General features: G+C 38.2%; 1 protein-coding gene across 6 annotated transcripts in view; it reads right to left on the minus strand.

Moving 5' to 3' along the window:
* The window catches only part of RNF13 (ring finger protein 13), a 140,190-nt gene that overhangs the window by 95,822 nt on the left and 26,139 nt on the right, over positions 1 to 18,229 (minus strand). For 3 of the 6 annotated variants that reach the window (XM_088839896.1, XM_055411885.2, XM_055411877.2), the window contains exons 2-3: positions 9,158 to 9,287; positions 2,796 to 2,876 (exon numbers count right to left, since the gene is read on the minus strand). In XM_088839896.1, coding sequence (XP_088696022.1) covers positions 2,796 to 2,876; positions 9,158 to 9,271 — 195 coding nt within the window. In that variant the 5' untranslated portion in view covers positions 9,272 to 9,287. Of the gene's footprint in view, positions 1 to 2,795; positions 2,877 to 9,157; positions 9,288 to 17,881; positions 18,049 to 18,229 lie in introns of those variants that run through there. The other 3 variants (XM_088839893.1, XM_088839901.1, XM_088839905.1) reach the window with 3 other exon arrangements.

Consider the following 18,229-nt stretch of genomic DNA (forward strand, 5'->3'; position numbering starts at 1 on the left):
CGGACATAACTTATTGACTAAAAAACAAAATTTACAATAGCACAGAAAAGCTACAATAAGACTATGGTTATCAGGAGTTAATGAAACTCTTTAAAACAGGCTTACTAAGCAAAAAGGTTCTTCAGTGAAAAGGGATGGTTGGACTCTTTATGCTGAATGGAAGAAAGGCTGCCAGCTCAAAACTGCTGGTAATCAGAGAAATGCAAATTAAAACAAGATAATTCTTTTGCCCATCAGATTGGCAAAAGTTTAAAAGCCTGATAATACCCGGGATTGGCAAGGGTGTAGGAAAATGGATATTCTCATACCCATTAGCACAGCTTTTTAGAAAAGTAATTTAGTGCATCTAAGAAAATTTTATATATAAATACCCATGCACTCATTTATTACACTTCCAAACCTCTATCTTAGCAAAATAACTGGCTTTAGATAAGAAACAAAAATATCTGAATATTTATTAATAGAAAATGACTAATAAACTGTGGTCATTTACCAAGCAAGGCTGTGGAAATATCTCTAAGACATAATGCTAATATGGGGAGGTGGGGGAATCAAATGTAAATACTATAGTGGATACCTTTCTTTCATAGTGCCCAAATTTTTTGAAACCACTGTTCCCACACTATGATCCTACCTTCCCAAAGTACACCAAAACAACAAAAATAACAACAACTATATTATCCAGCCTCCCCCATAGTCAGGTATTTCGCTAAAGTATTAATATATAGCTAGTAACTGTGTGATCTCAGTTCAGTCGCTCAGTTGGGTCCAACTCTTTGCGACCCCACGGACTGCAACGCACTAGGCTTCCCTGTCCATCACCAACTCCCAGAGCTTGCTCAAATTCATGTCCATTGAATTGGTGATGCCATCCAACCATCTCATCCTCTGTCATCCCCTTCTCCCTCTGCCTTCAATCTTCCCCACCATCACAGTCTTTTCTAACAAGTCAGTTCTTCGCATTAGGTGGCCAAAGTATTGGAGTTTCAGCTTCAGCATCAGTCCTTCCAATGAATATTTGGGACTGATTTCCTTGAATATCTGGTTTGATATTCAAACCTGGTTTGAATTTCCTACAATTCAAAAGCATCAGTTCTTCAGCACTCAGGTTTCTTTATGGTCCAACTCTCACGTCTATACATGACTACTGGAAAAACCATAGCTTTGACTAGATGGACCTTCGTCAGCAAAGTAATGTCTCTGCTTTTTAATATGCTGTCTAAGTCTGTCATAGCTTTTCTAGACTGTGTGGTGTAGAGTCTGTCAATTAGAAAAATCCAGGTGATAGCTTTGAGGAAACAGTTTGGCAAAGAGTATCCCTTTGACCAGCTTGGGTAGACATAGGGGCAGATTGTTTTAAGACCACAGAAGCTTTCTGGTCAGAGACAAGGTTCTGTGCTTTTCTCTGGCGGTCAGTGACTGCCATCAATCTTTTATCTTGGCAGTTCTACAAGGCACTTCTGGGTTTCATTGCTGAAACAGTCTGGAAACTGCTTCTCCAGGCTACAATACTATCAACATCTCTATCCCTTCATAAATTCCTCTCTGGATAAATTAGCTAGAATGGGTTTCATTATAAAAATTAAGAAACCTTTCATATACATAATGATAACCACTTATGACCTTTACAAGTTCATAAATGTAAGAACTAAAAAGCACTACATATTTAGAAAAGGATCTGAAGACTGTGAGAGCACATAACAACCTGATGCTGAACTCTAAAGAAGAAATAAGTATAGGTGATGAAGAGGGTAAAGGAGAGTTTTTTCCTTTTTACTCTATATACCTCTTTTCTGTTTAAATATTTTTACAATGACAAATAGTTATATAATACTTGGATTTTTTAATAATTTAAAATCTTTGAAAAACTTAAAAACTGGTACATCCTTCCCAGAGATGCCTGGTATCCTAGTTGAGAATAACATTTTTATGGCACTTAAATATGGTATTTTAAAAAATTAGAAAAAACTGAAAACATTCTGTGGTACATATATACACAGTTTCACGTATTCTCACTTACATAACATAAAAACCTTATACTGGAGCATGGAAGGATTTTTTTTTAAGCATGACTCCAGAGGTAGAAGAGAAAGATAATAAAATGCAACTATAATACACAAATGTAACTTCTGAAACTTTAAAGTTAAAAGATGAAGGACAACGATCTGAGGCCGATAAGGCAAATAATAGATTAATGCTTTCAATATATATTCTTACATAGCAATAAGAATGGACATTTTAATTTAAAAATGGGCAAAGTGCACTAGCAAAAATTGTACAAGCTAAATATCCACAGTAAAAAAATTAAACAAAATTATTCAAAAATCCATAGTATTTCATGATATTGCAAAACCATGCAGGCACAGCAAACTAAAATGCAGATCCTTCTCTATTAGCATGAAAAGATGTTCTAGTTTACAATTAAGTAAAAATGGCAGGTAACCAAGTGACATATTTCTATTTCTATTAAATACAGGTTCATTATATGTACATAAATATATATGCCCAAATATTTGTACATATATCTCAACAAACACATAGCACATATTCTAGAAGAACAGATCTGAAATATCATATGCCAAATGCTAATAGCAGCTAGTTCAGAATAATAAAATACAATCACAAGTAATTTTCACTTTCTTTTTCATACCTTGTCAATAGTCTGAGACCTTTATGAATGAATATATATGTTTTATAAGTAACAATAAGGAATATTTTCATTCTTTAAACAAAGAACAATAAAGATAACTTTATTAAATATCCTATAATTTAATCATATATTACTATTTTCTTACCTTTAAACCTTCAGCTGGAAGTCTATAACCAAACCTTGCTGGAAGGTCATCAAATGTCTGAGATGCGTTTTCAAAATTATACTAAATATAAAATTAAAAACAATCAAGTTACAAACAATGTACACATAACATTAAAAACAAAAAGTTTGTTAAAATTAAACTGTCATTTCCACCATTCTGATTTACTATCACAGCTTATCACAATTCAACTTTGTAAATGCATATCCACTAAGAAAGGAATATAAAACTTACTACATAAACAACTGTTTCAATTGGATTCTGATTTCATGTAACTATTATTAAACAGAAGCAATAATTCTGTAACATTTAACTATCTACTGTTTTCCTGAGTTTTCCCCATAGACAATTCCCTAGCAAGGAATTTTCTAGACAGATTATTTTCCAGCAAGAATTCCATTTTATTTTCTCTATAACGGTCTAGATATAAAGGAAGAGATTTACTGGATTTCTGGATCTAGCTTTGAAAGATGCCTTTTCCCCAGACAAAGAAGGAGTATCAAACCATCCTTTTAAGACTGCCATTTTTAAAGTAATCTGAACACTTTTATCCAGGACTGAAAATGAAAGATCTAAACTCAGTGAAATAGATACACATAGAGAGCTGAAGGTATTCATCTCTTTAATAACTACCCCCCTATTCCTTATAGATACAGATTCCTATGCTACGATATTTCAGTCCTCCACCAAAACAAAACAAAACAAAACATGGATCTGCTATACTTTTGTAATGGAAGATAACAGTAATGATCATTGTAAAGTGAGCTTACTATTATTTAAGATGCTGTATTCAATGTGCTTTAAGGAAAACAAAAGAAACAAGGAAGACATGAAACTCAACAAAAATGGTAAACAAGTAACTTTTGAAACACAGGTGAAATTTACACAGTGAAACAGAAGTTAAGGTAGCTGTCAGTAAACTGTAGGCCAAAGACAGAAAAAACTGAACACAATTAGTTTGAATATAGATTAAAAGGATGGAACAAAGCAAGAGTGCTATGTATAGACAGCGCAAGATGGAAGGATGATGCATATCTTATTCACAACATGGATTAGATCACACATCCAGATTGCTGTCCTTAAACCAAACACCCACTGGGGATCCTCATTCTAGCCTCATGTGTCATTTGCCAGAGACAGGTGGATCAACAGCTCTGCAGGTTAACAGCAAATTACAGCTGTGTTCAGATGTAAATACCTCAGGTCTCTCCAACAGAGCAAGCAAACATTGGATCCAGACACTTTCCATCTGTTAAGTCCCCTTGTTCATTCTCAACTATACTGTAAACATACTGTCACCAGGAAAGTGGATGCAGCTTAGAGACTTGTTATTGTTTAGTCGCTAAGTAGTGTCAGATGCTTTGTGACCCCATGGCCTGCAACCCATCAGGCTCCTTCTGCCCATGGGACTTCCCAGAAAAGAATACTGGAATGGGTTGCCATTTCCTTCTCGAGGGGATCTTCCCAACCCAGGGATCAAACCCTCGTCTCCTGCATTAGCAGGCAGGTTCTTTACCACTGAGCCATCAGGAAAGCCCAGCATAGAGACTGGACAAACTAATAACAGGAAACACAGGATTCGGGTAGTATGACTCTTCACCCTATCCTGAGTGTATTAACATACCCATCTTTTATCTATGCTTCTTACTGTATGTTTGCAATAAATTCAATAAATTGTAACTCAACTATCCAAATTTGATCACTGAACCCATCTATTCTGTTACCTCTGGGATAATCAGCCTGGAAATATACTTGAAAGCCAGCAATGCTTCAGAGTAAATTCTTATTTTAAAAACAATTCATATTTGCAGAATGATTTATGGTTTACAATGGAGAAGGAAATGGCAACCCACTCCAGTACTCTCGCCTGGAAAGTCCCATGGACCGAGGAGCCTGATAGGCTACAGTCCATGGGGTTGCAAAGAGTCAGACACGACTGAGCAACTTCCCTTTATGGTTTACAAAGTGCTTTAGTCAACAAAGTGCTTTTACCTCCATTATCACAATGTATCATTTAATCTCTTAATTAAAACATCCTTCTTTAATTGATTTGATTAAATTATGATCAGCTTTGAGCTTGAGACCCTCATTTAACTCCTCCAAGGCCAAAGACACTACCGTAAAATAAGGAAATAGATCTAGATCAACGCAAAGAAAAAGATATATGTGTACAGGCAGTACTTTTTCTAAAACATACTTTTAAGATTAGGAAATGAAAAACCTATAGGTGTGCTAAAGTACTCTTTTATAATTTCATATTAATTCTAGATTTTGGCTAGAAATTCAGAAATAAAATATCTAGCTTGAACTATAGTACTTGTAACACTGGAACTTGGAATCCAAGTTTTGTTAGTGAGTGAAAGTCATTTTGAAATTGCTTTGCCTTTCCTCAGGAAAGCAAATGTTACTTTGCTCACACCACTTTTTACAATCACATTGTTAAAGAAAAAAAAGTTTCTATCATGAACAAGACAAACAGAAAAATCTTTAGTACAAAAGTGCTTTACTTTTTTAGTACAGTAGGAAGCAAGGGGGCCACTGCTGTTCATGAAATTAAAACACACTCAGTTAAAATAGAAATAAAATTATTCCTCTCTGGAATCCCAGGTTCAATGATTACTGTGCTTTAGTTTTAATCTACTTATTTTGAAAAAGTCTCTTCCTAATTAGTTCTCCTTGACAGCAGCCCTAACAGAAATTTAATTCAACTCTGCTGTTGTTCACTCGCCAAGTTGTGTCTGACTCTTTGTGGCCCCATGGACTGCAGCATGCAAGGCTCCTCTGTCCTCCACCATTTCCCAGAGTATGCTCAAATTCATATCCATTGAGTCAGTGATGTTATCTAACCACCTCATCCTCCACTACTCCTTTCTCCTTTTGCTTTCAATCTTTCCCAGCATCAGGGTACTTTAATTCAATTTAAAAAGTAACAAATGGCTAACAATTATGGAACATTTAAGACATCATGCTAAACATTTATTCAGGTATTCATTTATTTAATCTTTAGGACAATACTATAAAGTCATCTATTATTATCATCATTCTAATTTTATGGACTGACTATAGAATAAAATACCCTGCTTGAAAATCTTGCTCTAGTAAATAAGAAGAACCAGGATTCTATTCCAGGCAGTCTGGCCTCAGAACCCTAGTTCTTCACCCACTGCCCTATACTGTCTCTTCTCCAATCTCATTTTCATAAGTAAAGTGAAATTTAAGAGATATTATATCATTTTCCCAAGGACAAGGAGTCACAGAGTGGTAGAAGTGGAATTCAGCCCAGACTGTAATTTCATTGCTGAAGCTCTTAACTTACCTTTCTGTATGATCCAATCCATTCACATTATAAACCACTGGGTGCTTCTCTCCTAACTCTGCCCATTGACTCCCCAAACACTTACCAAGAAATGAAATGTCTCTAACAAATCTCTACAACAGAATCAAAGGGCAGATTGGAAATAAACAAAATTGGGTTGTCTGACTCTACATAAGATGAATACTACTTCTCAACAAGATCATGGTCCAGCTTGAAGCTAACTAGTCACTGTAGCCTATGGACCTAGGAATATTCAGCATTGATCTGGTTATCTCTGAAGTATAAGGTCCCTGCCAATTCTAAAGCTCCATGTTTCTAGATATAAACTTACATAATTAATAACTTCACATTTCCTTTTGGGTTAAAGAAAAGAGAAAAGAGATAGATGAAAAGAGAAAAAAAAAATAATCTAGAGTTCCAAGGAATAAATGCTATTAAAAGAAAATATAAAAGAAGGAAATCTCCAAGGAAAAACTATTGATCAACTCAAATATTTACTGAACTCCTACTGTGTGACTCTTACCAGGTACCAGAAACATAAAGTTTAGTAAGACAGAGTCCTGTCTTCCAGGTACCCATGACCCAGGGGACTTACTGACCAGTCCGCAATACACTATATAGTAGCGTCTCCATATCCTATGTGTGTGTGCTAGTCTCTCAGTCGTGTCCAACTCTTTGCAACCCTTTGGACTGTAGCTTGCCAGGCTCCTCTGTTTATGGGATTTTTTAGGCAGGAATACTGGAGAGGGTTGCCATTTCCTCCTCCTGAGGACCCTCCTGACCTTGGCTTGAACCCATCTCCTCTGTCTCCTGCACTGCAGGCAGATTCTTTACCCACTGAGCCATCAGGAAAGCCCGCCATATCCTCTCAGAACTCACCAACTAGTTGGACAAAACTGTTGCCAGCAAATTAACAGTCAAGTGGGAGAATTTAACTGCCAAAAACAAAATCATCTGGCATACAAACAGCATGACTTAAAACTGACTACAGCTTTTCAAAAGCAACATCCTAATACCTGTCCAAAATGGAGCCAGAATCAACCTGATTTCCAACTTACTTAAATTTTATTATTACAAATACAGGTTACAGTGATGTTCCTATTCAATTAAAAGAAAGAGCTAATGTTTTCAACCTTTTAACTCACTTCCTCTGAATGACTGTGTTACCACATCTGGGTCCTCTGCCTCAATTTTTAGTTCCCCTTTTTGCCTAGACACATGACCCCACAACCGACTCCCCACCAGCTATCTTGGCATTCCTGTCAGCCTCTATCGTTAATGTCAATATAAAGACCAGATTCAAGTAGCTCTCATGTTGAACTGTTCCTTCACTAGAAGACATCAACATACATTCCACACTAACCTACCTGAGGCACAGGCAACACTGCTGGCAAGGACTGTTGCCAACAACAGTATTGACTATTCTTCTATCTCTAACATTCTATGCTGTATCTAAATTAAAAAATACTACTTAAGGGACTTCTCTGGTGGTCCAGTGGTTAAGAATCTGTGCTTCCAATGCAGGGGGCACAGGTTTGATCCCTGGTTGGGAAACTAGATCCCATATACTGCAATGAAAACTCCCTCCCACACACAGCAACTAAGACTTGGCACAGATAAATAAATAACTATTTTTAAAAAAAAAATACAACTCAAACAGTCACATAAGACCAAGGGAGTGAGTGAAAGATGATGAGAATGATAATTATAATATAGTTAAAAAGATAAAACATTTACTGTGTGTAGATACTATTCTAAACAGTTTACCTTATTTAATCATTATAACACTCCAGTTAAAAAATTAAAAATGGAGGCATTTAGAATGACTATTTTGATCCATATCACATAGCCAGTCAAATTCCCAGAGCAATCCACTGAAAATCACTTAACACTTCACATAGCTGAACCACAGAATAGGTGAACAATTCACTTCAGGTTGAGGGAAAAAAAAAAAAAAGAATCTGCCTACAATGCAGGAGACCCCAGTTCGAGCCCTGGGTTGAGAAGATCCCCTGGACAAGATTCCCTGGCAACCCACTCCAGTATTCTTTCCTGAGAATCCCATGGACTGAGGAACCTGGTGGGCTACAGCCCATAGGGTCACAAAGAGTCAGACACCACTGAGCAATTAACACTTCTACCTCAGGTGAAAAGGACAGAAAGACAGACAAGGAGTGGCAGATGTCAGAATCAACAGAGGGGAATAAAGGTATGGAAACCAGCCTGGCTCTCTAAAGTTCTGCAGTGATTCTAGGCCCTTCCACAAGTGCCACAGCATGAAGAAGCATGGCTGAGGACCACAATAAACTCTGGTCAGCAACAATTTTGGCCCTTCTCTTTCTTACCTAATATTAATAAGCAAATCGCTTGCAGCCAGAAAGAAAAACCAGTAAATCCTTAGCACAGTACCAAGAGTATAGGTGTACCCACACACACATATCACACGTACAGATACAGTTAATTCTTCTTTTTCTATTTCACAGAAATGAGAAATAGTAAGTATATACACTTCCTAGTACAGAGGACAGTAAGACAGTAGCTCAGAAAGGACTAAAAGATTTTGATAAGCAGCCTTCTCTAAAATTTTTTCTACCCACCATCAAAGATAAAATCATTAGGCTTCTCCTCTGGACTCATAAACATTAAGTTAAAAACTTTTATGGCCATTTGTACAATTTTAAAAACTATCACTATTAAAGTTATTGCAGATAACAATAGTGACCAAGAAAAAAACAGTAAGATTCTACATAAACACACAGCATGTAAATCAATGCGGGCACCAGCACTCAACGAGCAACATTTATCAGGTACTCGTTGTATATGAGATCTGATGTTAGCGATCAACCCACTAAAAAACGAGCACTTACACTCTCAAGTAACAAATATGTGTATGAACTTATATGTTTGTAGGTAAACACTTGGTAAGATTTCATTATTTCATTACTCACTCTATCATTTAGAACTTAAAAAAAAAACTTTAAGGGATGTTTTTAGACATGAATAAATTTTACTGTTTAAATTTACTTACTGCTAAAATGTCTGCTTCAACAGGCAGGAGGTTTAAGAATGCAAAGAGCTGGACAGTCAAGATGGTATAGACTTGTGTGGCCGACAGCATGAGCATCCCTATGGAGAGCAGCATCTCGCTGTAAAATCACCTGGAAGACAAGCAGAGGGTAACAGTAAGTTCTGGGGCTTTGTCTCTGAAAATAAGTTATATGATAGATTCATTCCTGATGTCCAATAATATCTTTTAAATTATAAAATGGATTAACATGAAAATGAAACGAGTATTTCAAAAGCGTAACTGTTTATACAGATTTGGACATTTAAGTAAACACCCAGTGTTAGTCAATACCTACCTAACTCATGGTGACTAAGTTCTGTTTTAGCTACATAATAAAGATCCTCCCGCAGTTCTTGGTTTCTAGTGTGTGTTAGTTGCTCAGTCGTGTCTGACTCTGACCCTAGCCCGCCAGGCTCCTCTGTCCATGGGAATTCTCAGGCAAGAATACCAGAATGGGTATAGTACAGCTTGTCTACTAACTCAATTGTGGGAGAAACTAGATTTCAATCAAAATAATGATTTAAAAATGCACAAGCACCTTTGACTTAACATTTTTCACAATCTTAAAGAATTACGGTAATTTTTAAATGTACGTTTTATTTATCTTTGAATATTATACCCACATTAGAGAATTAAAAAAAAAAATAGCCTTTTACTATAAAGTAATACTTTTTGCCGTTTCCCTGCTAACAATACATACACACCTTTTGCCTCTCTCTCTCCCAATGGCACTAGTGTAGTTACCTCTCCCAACATCATCCAATTTTCTACATGAATCTTTATCTATCTTACAGCAAAAAGATGCCATGAAAGAACTAAATGGTAAAGTATCAAAATTCTCATTGGGAAGCCTCAACCAACTGTATAATATACTTTTTAACTGGTGAGAATGAAGTTTGCAAAGACAAGAGCCTATATAATGAATTATTTCTTTAAATATCATGAATTCATATAATAACAATTCTGATGATGACTGTGGCTTGTAAGGCTTTAGACTTAGAGACTACCAGATAGACTCAAACTCTGACTCTTTCAAACACACTGAAAGAGAAATATTCTTGAATAATTTTTGAACTACTGTCTTGCAAAAGCCATTAATAGCAGAAATGAAATAAAGGTAAAAATACGTTAAAAGTATAGATTTGTTCAACAAAGACAAAAAATAAATTAGTGGTTGCCTGGGGATGGGGCTAAGAGGGAGACAGGGGGACAGATAGGAATGGAAACAACTGCTCATGGAAATGGAATTTCTTTTCAGGACAATGAAAATGTTCTAAAATTAAGACTGTGCCGATGATTGCACAACTCTATAAATTTACTAACTGCACTTTTCACTTTAAATGGGTAAATTTTATGGTGTATTATATAATTCAATAAAGCTGTTTTCAAGATTTATAGATTTACTGATATGAATGTCTTAGGTAAAATACATTTTTTTCCCTCAGTCATCAGATTAGTAATTTATTTTTATTTATTTTTTTTTTTTGGTAAGATATTTTTATTTTTATTTTTTTTAAATTTATTTTATTGGAGGCAAATTACCCCACATTAATATATTGGTTGATTTTCCATACATTGACACAAATCCGCCCAGGGTGCACATGTGCTCCCCTTCCTGAACCCCCCTCCGACCTCCCTCTTCTCCATATCCTCCCTCCAGGTCATCCTCGTGCACCAGCCCCAAGCATCCTGTATCATGTGTCGAACCTGGACTGGTGATTCATTTCACATATGATAATAAACATGCTACAGTGCCGTTCTCCCCAATCATCCCACCTTCACCCTCTCCCACAGAGTCCCAAAGACTGTTCTATATACCTATGTCTCTTGCAGTCTTGTATAGAGGGTTAAGGTTACCATCTTTCTAAATTCCATATATATGCGTTAGTATACTGTATCGATGTTTTGCTTTCTGGCTTACTTCACTCTGTATCATAGGCTCCAATTTCATCCACCTCATTAAAACTGATTCAAATGCATTCTTTTTAATGGCTGAAAAATACTCCATTGTGTATATGTACCAAAGCTTTCTTATCCATTCATCTGCAGATGGACATCTAGGTTGCTTCCATGTCCTGGCTATTATAAACAGTGCTGCAATGAACATTGGAGTACATGTGTCTCTTTCAATTCTGGTTTCCTCGGTGTGTATGCCCAGGAGTGCGATTGCTGGATCGTATGGCAGTTCTATTTCCAGTTTTTTGAGGAATCTCCACACTGTTCTCCATAGTGGCTGTACTAGTTTGCATTCCCACCAACAGTGTAAGAGGGTTCCCTTCTCTCCACACCCTCTCCAGCATTTATTGCATGTAGACTTTTGGATAGCAGCCATTCTGACTGGTGTGAAATGGTATCTCATTGTGGTTTTGATTCGCATTTCTCTGATTATGAGGGATGTTGAGCATTTTTTCATGTGTTTGTTAGCCATCTTTATGTCTTCTTTGGAGAAATGTCTGTTTAGTTCTTTGGCCCATTTTTTGATTGGGTCACTTATTTTTCTAGAATTGAGCTGCAGGAGCTGCTTGTATATTTTGGCGATTAATCCTTTATCAGTTGCTTCATTTGCTATTATTTTCTCCCATTCTGAAGGCTGTATTTTCACCTTGCTTATAGTTTCCTTTGCTGTGCAGAAGCTTTTGATTTTAATTAGGTCCCATTTGCTTATTTTTGCTTTTATTTCCAATATTCTGGGAGGTGGGTCTTGGAGGATCCTGCTGTGATTTATGTCGGAGAGTGTTTTGCCTACGTTCTCCTCTAGGAGTTTTATAGAATCTGGTCTTACATTTAGCTCTCTAATCCATTTTGAGTTTATTTTGGTGTATGGTGTTAGGAATTGTTCTAGTTTCATTCTTTTACAAGTGGCTGATCAGCTTTCACAGCACCACTTGTTAAAGATACTGTCTTTTCTCCATTTTATATTCTTGCCTCCTTTGTCAAAGATAAGGTGTCCATAGGTGCGTGGATTTATCTCTGGGATTTCTATTTTGTTCCATTGATCTATATTTCTGTCTTTATGCCAGTACCATACTGTCTTGATGACTGTGGCTTTGTAGTAGAGCCTGAAGTCCGGCAGGTTAATTCCTCCAGTCCCATTCTTCTTCTTCAAGATTGCTTTGGCTATTCGAGGTTTTTTGTATTTCCATACAAATTGTGAGATTATTTGTTCTAGTTCTGTGAAAAATATCATTGGTAGCTTGATAGGGATTGCATTGAATGTATAAATTACTTTGGATAGTATACTCATTTTCACAATATTTATTCTTCCAATCCACGAACACGGTATATTTCTCCATCTATTAGTGTCCTCTTTGATTACTTTCACTAGTGTTTTATAGTTTTCTATGTACAAGTCTTTTGTTTCCTTCAGTTCAGTTCAGTTCAGTCGCTCAGTCGTGTCCAACTCTCCACAACCCCATGAATCACAGCACGCCAGGCCTCCCTGTCCATCACCAACTCCCGGAGTACACTCAAACTCATGTCCACAGAGTCGGTGCTGCCATCCAGCCATCTCATTCTCCGTCGTCCCCTTCTCCTCCCGCCCCCAACCTTTCCCAGCATCAGAGTCTTTTCCAGTGAGTCAACTCGTCGCATGAGGTGGCCAAAGTATTGCAGTTTCAGCTTTAGCATCAGTCCCTCCAATGAACATCCAGGATCGATCTCCTTTAGAATGGACTGGTTGGATCTCCTTGCAGTATAAAGGACTCTCAAGAGTCTTCTCAAACACCACAGTTCAAAAGCATCGATTCTTCGGCGATCAGGTAGATATATTCCTAAGTATTTAATTCTTTTCGTTGCAACAGTGAATGGAATAGTTTCCTTAATTTCTCTATTTTCTCATTATTAGTGTATAGGAATGCAAGGGATTTCTGTGTGTTGATTTTATATCCTGCAACTTTACTGTATTCATTGATTAGCTCTAGTAGTTTTCTGGTAGAGTCTTTAGGGTTTTCTGTGTAGAGGATCATGTCATCAGCGAATAGTGAAAGTTTTACTTCTTCTTTTCCAATTTGGATTCCTTTTATGTCTTTTTCTGCTCTGATTGCTGTAGCCAAAACTTCCAGAACTATGTTGAATAGTAGTGGTGAGAGTGGGCACCCTTGTCTTGTTCTTGACTTTAGGGGAAATGCTTTCAGTTTTTCACCGTTGAGGATAATGTTTGCTGTAGGTTTGTCATATATAGCTTTTATTATGTTGAGATATGTCCCTTCTATTCCCACTTTCTGGAGAGTTTTTTATCATAAATGGATGTTGTATTTTGTCAAAGGCTTTCTCTGCATCTATTGAGATAATCATATGATTTTTATTTTTCAGTTTGTTAATGTGGTGTATTACGTTGATTGATTTGTGGATATTGAAGAATCCTTGCATTCCTGGGATAAAGCCCACTTGGTCATGATGTATGATCTTCTTAATGTGTTGTTGGATTCTGATTGCTAGGATTTTGTTAAGGATTTTTGCATCTATGTTCATCAGTTATATTGGCCTGCAGTTTTCTTTTTTTGTGGGATCTTGACCAGGTTTTGGGATTAGTGTGATGGTGGCCTCATACAATGAGTTTGGAAGTTTCGCTTCCTCAGCAATTTTCTGGAAGAGTTTGAGTAGAATAGGTGTTAGCTCTTCTCTAAATTTTTGGTAGATTTCAGCTGTGAAGCCGTCTGGACCTGGGCTTTTGTTTGCTGGAAGATTTCTTATTACTTCCTCTAGTTCCGCGCTTGTGATGAGTCTGTTCAGATTTTCTATTTCTTCCTGGTTCAGTTTTGGCAAGGTGTACTTTTCTAGGAATTTGTCCATTTCTTCCAAGTTATTCATTTTATTGCCATATAATTGCTGATAGTATTCTCTAATAATCCTTTGTATTTCTGTGTTGTCGGTTGTGATCTCTCCATTTTCATTTCTAATTTTATTGATTTGGTTCTTCTCCCTTTGTTTCTTGATGAGTCTGGCTAGTGGTTTGTCAATTTTATTTACCTTCTCAAAGAACCAGCTTTTGGCTTTGTTGATTTTTGCTATGGTCTCTTTTGTTTCTTTTGCATTTATCTCTGCCCTAATTTTTATGATTTCTTTCCTTCTGCTAACCCTGGGGTTCTTCATTTCTTCCTTTTCTAGTTTCTTTAGATGTAGAGTTAGGTTATTTAGTTGACTTTTTTCTTGTTTCTTGAGGTGTGCCTGTATTGCTATGAAATTCCCCCTTAGCACTGCTTTTACAGTGTCCCAAAGGTTTTGTTTGGGTTGTTGTGTTTTCATTTTCACTCATTTCTATGCATATTTTGATGTCTCTTTTGATTTCTTTTAGGATTTGTTCATTATTCAGCAGCGTGTTGTTCAGCCTCCATATGCTGGCACTTTTAATTGTTTTTCTCCTGTAGTTGAGATCTAATCTTACTGCATTGTGGTCAGAAAAGATGCTTGGAATGATTTCAATTTTTTTGAATTTACCAAAGCTAGATTTATGGCCCAGGATGTGATCTATCCTGGAAAAGGTTCCGTGTGCACTTGAGAAAAAGGTGAAATTCATTGTTTTGGGGTGAAATGTCCTATAGAGATCTATTAAGTCTAACTGGTCTATTGTATCATTTAAAGTTTGTGTTTCCTTGTTAATTTTCTGTTTAGTTGATCTATCCATAGATGTAAGTGTGGGGTATTAAAGTCTCCCACTATTATTGTGTTATTGTTAATTTCCCCTTTCATACTTGTTAGTAATTGTCTTACATATTGCAGTGCTCCTATGTTGGGTGCATAAATATTTATAATTGTTATATCTTCTTCTTGGATTGATCCTTTGATCATTATGTAGTTTCCTTCTTTGTCTCTTTTCACAGCCTTTGTTTTAAAATCTATTTTATCTGATATGAGTACTGCTACTCCTGCTTTCTTTTGGTCTCTATTTGCATGGAATATCTTTTTCCAGCCCTTCACTTTCAGTCTATATGTGTCCCTCGTTTTGAGGTGGGTCTCTTGTAGACAACATATATGGGGGTCTTGTTTTTGTATCCATTCATCCAGCCTTTGTCTTTTGGTTGGGGCATTCAACCCATTTACGTTTAAGGTGATTATTGAGAAGTATGATCCCGTTGCCATTTTCTTTATTGTTTTGGGTTCCAGTTTATATACCCTTTCTGTGTTTCCTGTCTAGAGAAGATCCTTTAGTATTTGTTGGAGAGCTGAATTCTCTCAGCTTTTGCTTGTCTGTAAAGCTTTTGATTTCTCCTTCATATTTGAATGAGATCCTTGCTGAGTATAGTAATCTGGGCTGTAGGTTACTTTCTTTCATCACTTTAAGTATGTCTTGCCATTCCCTCCTGGCCTGAAGAGTTTCTGCTGAAAGATCAGTTGTTATCCTTATGGGGATCCCCTTGTGTGTTATTTGTTGTTTTTCCCTTGCTGCTTTTAATATTTGTTCTTTGTGTTTGATCTTTGTTAATTTGATTAATATGTGCCTTGGAGTATTTCGCCTTGGGTTTATCCTGTTAGGGACTCTGTGTGTTTCTTGGACTTGGGTGATTATTTCCTTCCCCATTTTAGGGAAATTTTCAACTATTATCTCCTCAAGTATTCTCTCATGGTCTTTCTTTTTGTCTTCTTCTTCTGGGACTCCTATGATTCGAATGTTGGGGCATTTAATATTGTCCCATATGTCTCTAATATTGTCCTCATTTCTTTTCTTTTTTCTTTTTCCAGCTGTTTCATTTATTTCTACAATTCTATCTTCTAGCTCACTTATCCTGTCTTCTGCCTCCGTTATTCTACTGTTTGTTCCCTCCAGAGTGTTTCTGATCTCATCTATTGCATTATTCATTGTATATTGACTCTTTTTTATTTCCTGTAATTCCTTATTAAACATTTCTTGCATCTTCTCAATCCTTTTCTCCAGTTTATTTATCTGTAACTGCATTTTGCTTTCCAGATTTTGAATCATTTTCACAATTAAAATTCGAAATTCTTTATCGGGTAGGTTCCCAATATCTTCCTCTTTTGTTTGTGTTGGTGGGCATTTATCCTGTTCCTTTACTTGCTGGGTATTTCTCTGCCTCTTCATCTTGCTTATATTGCTGTGTTCGGGGTGGCCTTTCCGTCTTCTGGCAGTTTGTGGAGTTCTCTTTATTATGTAGTTACCTCGTTGTGTGTGGGGTTGGATGGGTGACTTGTCAAGGTTCCCTGGTTAGGGAAGCTTGTGTCGATGTTCTGGTGGGTGGAGCTGGATTTCTTCTCTCTGGAGTGCAATCAAGTGTCCAGTAATGAGTTAAGAGATGTCAGTGGGTTTGGAGTGGCTTTGGGCAGCCTGTATATTGAAGCTCAGTGCTATTCTCCTGTGTTGCTGGATAGTTTGCGTAGTATGTCTTTCACTGAAACTTGTTGACCCTTGGGTGGTGCCTGGTTTCATTGTATGTATGGAGGCTTTTGATGAGTACCTATCAATTAATGTTCTCTGGAACAGGAGATCTCTGGTGTTCTCAGGATTTGGACTTAAGCCTCTGCCTCTGGTTTTCAGTCTTATTCTTGCAGTAGGCTCAAGGCTTCTCCCTCTGTTACTTCCAAGGCAGTTCCTTCTGTTGAAAAAGTTCTTCTGTTTTCTGGTCTCCTCAGTGTCTAATTCCCATCCTGACACCAGGATGCGGTGGTGGACACTTTTTTTTTTCCCGGCTCACCTGTTCAGTCCTGCTGTGGGGAGGGAGGAACACAGCTAACAAATATCCCTGGCGTCTGTGGGGAGTGCTCGCAGTGTCTCGGCTACACTGGGAATGCTCCTGCTCTAGGCGTGTGTGCTTTCCCTGTTTATGCTGCTTAGGCTCTAGGTTGCTCTGCTGGGAGATGTCCGCGGGTGGCTCTGGGCTGCATGCACTTCCCAGGTCTGAGCAGCTCAGGTTCAGATCCTCAGGTACTCCACAAAGGCGCAGACTTGGCTGGGCCTGCGTTTTGTGCCTTCCCCGGTCCAAGCAGCTCAGGTGACCAGGCGTTTGGTGAGCGCGATCACTGCGACTTATATCCCCTTCCCGGTCCCTGCCACTCGGTTTTCTGGGAGTACAACTGGCTCACTTTCTCAGGCGGACATCGACTGGCCCGAACCCAAGAAGTCCTGGCCAGCAAGGGAGCCTGCCTGCAGCTTGGCACGGGAAGCCTCTCTAGGGCCGCGGCTGCCCCCGCCCTGGCGTTGGCTGCACTCCCCGCAGGCGCCGGCGGGGGCTGGGGGCTGGGCCGCCCGTTACCGGCTCACTCCACTCAGCGCCCTGTTCTGTGGGAGGGGCTGGCGGAGTCCTGGGCTTTTTGCAGCCTTTTCCTAGCGTTTTCGCGTTTTAGCTGCAGCGTCTGCTTTGCTATTTTAAGTTCGTGCCCTCAGTTTGCCCTCCGGCGTTCAAGCCGGGTTCTTCCTCTAAGTGCCGCCTCCCCTTCTCCCTCTAAGCCTCTAAGCGCCGCCGCCAGTGCCTCCCTGCCCAGCCCCCACCTGCTAGTGGGGGGCATGGGCGTCTGTGCCGCTTCTCCGCTGAGAGTTTCCTCTGGGCACCTAGTCTGTGAGTTTTAATTATTTATGTCTTTTGTCTCCCAGTTATGTGGCCCTCTGAGGTTCCATTTGCCAGTGTTTCCAGGTGTTTGGAAACTTCTTTTTTTTTTTTTAAGCCTCCCTTCCCAGGACAGAGCGCCGTCCCTCCCTCTTTTGTCTCTCTTTTTATCTTTTATACTATTTCCTACCTCCTTTTGACGACTATGGGCTGCTTTTCTGAGTGCCTGATGTCCTCTGCCGGTATTCAGAAGTTGTTTTGTGGGATTTACTCAGCGTTCAAATGTTCTTTTGCTGATTTTGTGGGGGAGAAAGTGGTCGCCCCGTCCTATTCCTCCGCCATCTTCCCGTGCTCCCCCTAAAATACATTTTTATAATATATCTCTGTTGAGAAAAAAGTTAAACACAGCAGGTCTGAGACTGCTATCCTTAGAAAGATCTGCTTGCAAAGTTGCCAATTGTTGGCATCTGAGAACTTAAGATTTCAGGAGGATTGCTATCAGTGCCTGATAAGAACAGCTCATTGTGTCTAAATGCTC

This window comes from Moschus berezovskii, chromosome 1 (genome assembly GCF_049115385.1).
Source record: "Moschus berezovskii isolate FMDL1 chromosome 1, NW_MosBer_1.0, whole genome shotgun sequence".
NCBI classification, from domain to species: domain Eukaryota; kingdom Metazoa; phylum Chordata; class Mammalia; order Artiodactyla; family Moschidae; genus Moschus; species Moschus berezovskii.